We start from the raw sequence: 7,022 nt of genomic DNA on the forward strand, positions 1-7,022 counted from the left end.
AAAACCGACATAGTACAGGGGTGCAGAAGGTCATTTTGTCAATATATAAACTTAAAATTAGGGGTTTTTTCTTTCTAAATTAAAAATGTAGCTAAGTTAAAGTCCCAAATGTTGTAAAAGTAATTAAATAAAAATAATATTTGGACACGTATTTAATTTGTATTAGAATACCACTATTATGAAAGGAAAAACCAAATAAAACCGGACTCCTCTAAATTAAAACGGACAACTTTTATTTTTGCATTTCAAAATATAGATATTTCGATGGAGATTTTCTTGGAACTTGGAGAATTTATAGGCCTCCTAGTGTAGTTTGACTCTTTTATACGATAGTTTTTAAATTCATGGACACTTGAAATATTACAAAAATAGTTTAATACTAATAATTTTAGAAAATAATTAATGACAGTTTTGTCTATTATATAGTCTTTTAATAAAAGACTAAATGTTTAAATCACCTTTTTAAAAATATTCACACCTATAAATTATAGATTTGAAAATAACTAAAAAAACAAATGTGAAAAGTTGTGTTCAATTTATGTCTTAAATTCTTTCACAATGGATACGGATTGCCTCATAAATTTTAGTAGAGTCCTAGTTAATACATGGACTATAGGGAGTAATATAAAAAAGACGAAGGGGCGGAAGTGTAAATAGAATCATGCAAATTCAAAATTGCAAATTGCAAATTGCAAAAAAAAAAAAAAACGAGTTAAATTCCTATTGGTGCATATGAAAAAGTTCCTGACAGGTATAAAAATGTGAATAAACACTTGGCTCAGCCATTCTGGTAGATTACTTAGTTCTCTCTACTTCCATCTCTTCTGCAAAAAGGTAAAATAGTACTATGAATTTCCATCTGGGCTTCCTCTCTTTTCTGTTTTTCTGCACTTGTTTCGATCGACTCTTTCTCGATTTTGCTGATACAACTTTTATTTTTTTGGTGTGTTTTTCAAGGGTATAGATTTGATCGAAGAAGATGGGTAGGCTTTTTTTAATCACTCTTGAAGGCAACATCTATAGTTGCAAACACTGTCACACCCATTTGGGTCTTGCTGATCACATTATTTCTAAGGTCTCTCTTTTATCTATTCTATATATAGCTTGTGTATTGTGTTTTAGTAATTAACATATATGGATTTTGACCCAGGAGGTCACGGATTCAAGCAGCGAAAATAATTTCTTGCATACAATAAACCCTTGTGGTTTGGCCCTTCCCACAAGAGCTTTAGTGCACCGGGCTGCCCTTTACCCATATGGGCTTGTGATTCTTTAGTATTTATCTGAGGAGTTCTCATTTGATTTTTACCTTGTGGGTTGTGTTTTGAAATTGTTAATTTTCTTTCCTTTGAGTTAATGGTGAAAAAAACACCTTAAGTATCTTGCTTTTTTGAGTTTCATATATGTAACCATCAGGTGTGTGAGTTCCTACCGCAACTGTCACCAACTATTTGTCAAAACACACCTTAACCTTCACGTAGGAAAAGTGTACAATTGATAGTTCAGGTATATTTAGATAAATATTTGATGATAGGTCAGGTAGGACTCGCACCTGGTAGTTCAAGTATGGAACTCAAAAAACGAGATACATTAGGTGTGTTTTTCACCCTTCGCTCTCTCTTTTTCGGTTTTTTATGTTCTTAATACATTGACATATATCTTAGGCTAGAAGTAAAATGATTATAACATTCATTTATCTTAGGCTACAAGGAAAATGATTATAACATTAATGTCCTGCCCTTTTTTTTGGGTACGGTCTAAGCATCAAATTAGTTGGGGTCGGCTATTTTAATCATATAATTTTCAGTTGATCATCATCTTCATTGCTGTTTGATTTTACCTGACCATCAACCTACTGGAATCTTCCTGTTTTATCCAGTTATGATATTGGTTACAATACTATACTTTGTACATAGGCGGAGTTTTTCATTTTTGCAACATTTGGTTGGTTTATGTGTGAAAGTCGAATTGTATTTTTCTTTTCTTTTGATAAGCGTGGTGTTTGGGCTAGCTTGTGCACACTTGAACTAATTCCACGTGACACCTGCCACCTCTCACAAACAATAGATCCACCACCTAGTGTTTTTGTTTCGTTTGGAATTTAATCCCGAGACCCCATGGTTCTCACCACTTTATTGACCACTAGTCCATACCTTGGGTGTGCGGAAGTTGAATTATTTCTTTTCTGCTAGAAGAAATTCTCCTCTTTATCTGGGTTTCGGACTAACTATACGTTGTAAAAGGCCTAATATAGCTGCATGAAAATTGGCACGTGGTTGCAAATGGAGAAAAAAGTTTATTCTTTAACTTAGTATATCTTATCTTGGAACTTTCAGCATCTTAATAGGGCACAGTGTTTGGACTGGGGGAAATGGTGGCTAAACATGGTTAAGATTGAAGGGTTGCAGGTGCTCACAGCGTTGCCTATTCGTTTAAGCTGTGGATTATATGGAGGCACAGGGTGTGATACTGCAGTCATCAAGGACTTAAGTTGTTTCTTGAACTTTTGAGATCTTTAGGTCTCTAGAGTGCAGGGAGCAGTTATAATTGCGGCACTTATCCCTGTCAGCACTCATTTTTTGGGAGTGCTAAATACTTCTTTAGTGCCTTAAGCTTTAGAGGGTTTTTAAGCTACTCTTTTTATTTCACCCTCATTTTTAGGCTAGACTAAGAATATTAGATTACTATCTGGTTGAGGACGATGCAAGATTGGACTAATCCCTTCTGAAGGCCATGTTCCATCTGGTAAAGTTTTATTTCTTTCTAGCCCAAGGAATGTCTTAGATTCTTAATTAAGCAGTGATGTTTCTCGCCTGCAGTTCCGCTAACTCTTCTATTCCATGTCTACTGAGATGTCCTTCAGTCTAGATTTCAGAAGGACGTATTCGGTCTAAATATGTGATTCAGGTTGCTGAATAATCAACCTTTTTAGATGGTTCATAATGAGCCGGGGGTTTATAGGAAACAACCGTATCTCACATTTGAGGTAGTGGTATGAACTGTGTACACTTATCCTCCCCAGACCCCGCTTGGTGGGAATATACTGGGTATGTTGTTGTTGTTGTTTAGATGGTTCATAAAATTGTTCTTTCAATTTGCTCACAAGTGGGAAATATCTGTTGTATGATTCGTCAAGCAACTCTATTAGTAAATATACAAGGTTCGGTTCTTATTTTTCTCTTATGGAATGGGTGTCAACTTCGTGGATGATCATCCATCTTTCTGTTTTTTATATCATCTGTTCGGTGTTTGAAATTGTGTACTTCGTGCCTCCTCCTTTTATTGTGTGTTTTACCAAATTCTTTATCGTACTAATGTTTGTGTACCTAGATCTCAGATTTCTGTGGCCCTTAATTGTCTTAATATCCTAGTAGGTTATCCCTGCTGTTTAAATTTACGTGGCACTTTTTTGGTATGTCCAAGTTGTTTGACACCATCTAATAATATTATTCTATGCAACTTTGCAATTGTTGTTGATAAGGTTACAACCTAAGCTGCTCGCTCTCTTCACTTTCGGTGCTGCACCCGCGTCGACACGAAGTGGTTGTGGGTGTGGCATCACCTGATCTAGTGAACCGATTTTGGGTACTTTGACCAAAATCAACGGAAAAAATTCAGATAGATTCAATGATTTTTTTAATCAAAACATAATCTTAGGTGAAATTGAAGAAGATTGAATACCTTGTATATAGCTTCAGGGATTTTCCTCTTGATCAATACTTTCTCCTTAAGTTTTCTGCATAATTTCTCATAATTTAGGCTCTTTAACTATACTTTTAGATATTTGAATTATTTTAACTGAATTCCCGCACTTGTATCCATACCTGGATCCGTATCCCTGAATCTTAAAATTTAGACCATGAAAGATCCGACCTCTAGATCCGCCACCCGTATCGGACACCCACACCCGAGTCTGAGCAACTTGGGGTACAACTTTCACAACTTTCAAGATTCAATTTCATTTACCTATTCTAATATTAAAGTTTGGGTGATGTTTTCTTGACCAAACTGATATCTTTCTCTACTATTAATGTACCGCGAAGTCCAATTGACAACACAAACTGTATACCCAGTTAAATACTCCATATTAGATGGATTGTTTATTTTTAAATTCCAAAACCTTCTAATGGGCATGCTATTTGTATTTACCTTTCTTTCATTCTGAATGGATTCATGGAAGTGAATGATATTCAGTTGGATTTCTTTCATGTAGAACAAGCATTAAGGAAGATGAAAGCTATGTAAGAGGAGGCTGGGTAACCTACATGAAGTCTCTGTTGTGGTATCAAATTTAGACTGATATCTTGTTTAATGTTTTTCCTCTGGAGTTTGGAAATAAAGCTTCCAATGGTTGAAAATTCTGGCTTTCAATTTAGTTGGTCTTTTGGGATATGTCGGGCTTGATAATGCCCCCAATGAACTTGAGCTTAATGTGGTCTGCAGAAGATTCATTATCTCCTAGACTAGGTTGTCTAGCATAAGTTTGCTCCAAATTGTTGCTTCCTATAAATGAATAATTTTTCATTCAGACTTCAAATTGGCAGTTATTACTTTGCTTTGTTTTTTGTCTAGAATCATGAGTGCTTTGCACACTACTATGCCATATTTGCACCATGGGGGTTGTGACCTGGACTTTTAGTTTGTTACTACTGTTAGAGAATGTCATTTACACTACCACTATGTGATTCTCCCCTTGTTCTGTATCCTTAAAAGAAAATTTTGGTCTGAATTGGATGTTGGATGCTTGCTGTAGTATGCCCAACATATTTTAAGATTCATTCTTGCTATTAGTGGAACTTCATCATATGTACCACAATAGACTACTCATACAAAATTTCACTACTATGCCATATTTGCACCATGGGGGTTGTGAGTTGTGACCTGGACTTTTAGTTTGTTGCTATTGTTAGAGAATGTCATTTACACTACCACTATGTACCACTATGTGATGCTTTCCTTGTTTTGTATCCTTAAAAGAAAATTTTGGTCTGAATTGGATGTTGGATGCTTGTTGTAGTATGTCCAACATATTTTAAGATTCATTCTTGCTATTAGTGGAACTTCATCGTATGTACCACAATAGACGGACTCAATACAAAATTTCTGACTGATATCTACAAGATGTTACAACAAAATAAAGGAGCAACCTTGAAATCTGTTCTTAAAAGTTAAATCTATAATTCAATGTACATGATGGATGTAATATGACCTTGCTTTTGGTAAATGTGTCCAATGAGATTGAAACTCCTTCATTAGACATACCATATAAAGCAGCTATCACTCAGCCTTATTGGAGTTGACTATTTTTGCTGTGAGCCAAGGTTGGTTAATTGCTTGTTTCAGATTCGGTTACCCAATGATTATTCCTGAGTGGTACTATTCCTCAAGTTTGATTTATATTTTATAATAGTTCTGATTGGTACTGTTGCTGGATTCTGGTATATCTTGTCTTCATGCTGCTTCTATTTGGAAACTGGCTAGATTATACTGCTATTCTTTTTTGGTGTGGATTAGCTGTATACAATCTCAGGCATGTATCCTCACTCGGCCTTTCACTCTTTTCTCCAGACATTCCAATGCAGGCATGGGAGGGCTTACCTCTTTGATCGAGTGTAAGTGTTCAGTATAATCTGTTATTTCAGATGTATTTTCTTAACTCTATTAATGTTAATGCAGGGGCCCCTTTGAAGGTTGAGATTAAATATGGGAAACTGAATACCTATAAATTTGTGTTAATATTTCCCCATTACTTCTATTGTTCTTTCTTTCTGCTGGGTTTTTTCTCTAAGTGTTTGAACGGAAGTACTAGAATGTCTTATCCTGTCTCAAATAGAAAACCAAACTCATATCTTGAATTCTATATTGCGGAATCACAGGCAATGTGTGTAGTCACTGTATCCTATAGCATGCTTTCTGCTTGCAAGAGTGTATGTTATGTTCTGCTCCTTCATTGGCATTGCAGTGTGAATGTTACTCTTGGAGAGAAAGAAGAGCGGATGATGCTGACTGGAATGCACTCTGTTGTTGACATATTCTGTGTGGGATGTGGCTCTATTGTGGGGTGGAAATATGTAAGAGTGCCATTCACTATTCACGAGTCTGCAGTAGTTCTTGACTTTTTGTCTCTCTTCTAGTTACATGATATGTTGTACCAATTGCGGTTGAATAATTTCAGGAAGCTGCGCAGGAGAAGAGCCAAAAGTACAAGGAAGGGAAATTCATCCTTGAGAGGTATTGTATTGTTTCTATCACCTTTCAGTTTGATGTCTAATCATGTATCAAGCCATTTGGACAATACACAATATTTCACTTCATTATCTGCAAATAATGGTCTGATCATCAATATCTGAAAAGTCCTGAACACAACCTGATCATTCAAATACTTTGCACCTTAACTTCCAAGTACTTTTATTCCAGCTTCAATCAAATATTTGCCCAAATGCATACCGAGTTATTTTGGTTCTTCCTGCCAAGTAGGTTTAAGATCTTGAGTCCAGATGGAAGCAGCTATTCAATAATTCAAGATGCTCAGCTTGGAGGAAGTGATACAGATGAACCTTGAGTAACCTTCTGCTTCACCATTCATTATCCCTTGAGAATCAAAGATCTATTACAATTGTATATCCTCTCAATTTCTTGCCTTCGTCGACACAAGCAACCTCAAATTGCTTTTAGTACAGATGCAAGTAGCTTATATAGACAAGTTTTGCAGGATCTTTTTAGAATGGTCAATTACAATACTTTTTAGTTTCTCTGGTTTTCCCATCCGCGTCGGTATATTCCTCCTCTTATAGGCTTTGACTTGATTGGCAAGAATCTGATATTCAGCATTGGGTTAGCTTCAGTGACTGAAGCTTTTCAGTTTTCAGCTTAACCTTTTATCTTTTTCCAAAGAAAACAAGTTTGTCCAACTTGGCCAATCACATTCATGGATAAACGGGAGTAGTATCGGACTTCTATGTTTTGTACATTATTTCTATCTTATATTGCAATTATATTGGCCAACCTTAACTTCATATTAT

General features: G+C 35.7%; 1 protein-coding gene across 4 annotated transcripts; it reads left to right on the forward strand.

The window, feature by feature from the left end:
- Window positions 1-715: 715 nt before the first annotated feature.
- On the forward strand, window positions 716-6,763 carry LOC107842739 (protein yippee-like). Of its 4 annotated transcripts, none has more exons than XM_047396181.1 (6): window positions 716-834; window positions 958-1,075; window positions 5,515-5,612; window positions 5,963-6,071; window positions 6,176-6,231; window positions 6,418-6,763. In XM_047396181.1, exons 2-6 carry the CDS (start codon window positions 980-982, stop codon window positions 6,560-6,562), a joined length of 504 nt encoding a protein of 167 aa, XP_047252137.1. In that variant the 5' UTR covers window positions 716-834; window positions 958-979; the 3' UTR covers window positions 6,563-6,763. The 4 variants fall into 4 exon arrangements, with proteins under 4 accessions (XP_047252137.1, XP_016542201.2, XP_047252138.1 ...); XM_016686715.2 differs by having other exon boundaries at window positions 750-834; window positions 5,569-5,612; window positions 6,478-6,763; XM_047396182.1 differs by having other exon boundaries at window positions 790-834; window positions 5,569-5,612.
- The last annotated feature ends 259 nt before the right edge of the window (window positions 6,764-7,022 follow it).

This window comes from Capsicum annuum, chromosome 9 (genome assembly GCF_002878395.1).
Source record: "Capsicum annuum cultivar UCD-10X-F1 chromosome 9, UCD10Xv1.1, whole genome shotgun sequence".
NCBI lineage: Eukaryota > Viridiplantae > Streptophyta > Magnoliopsida > Solanales > Solanaceae > Capsicum > Capsicum annuum.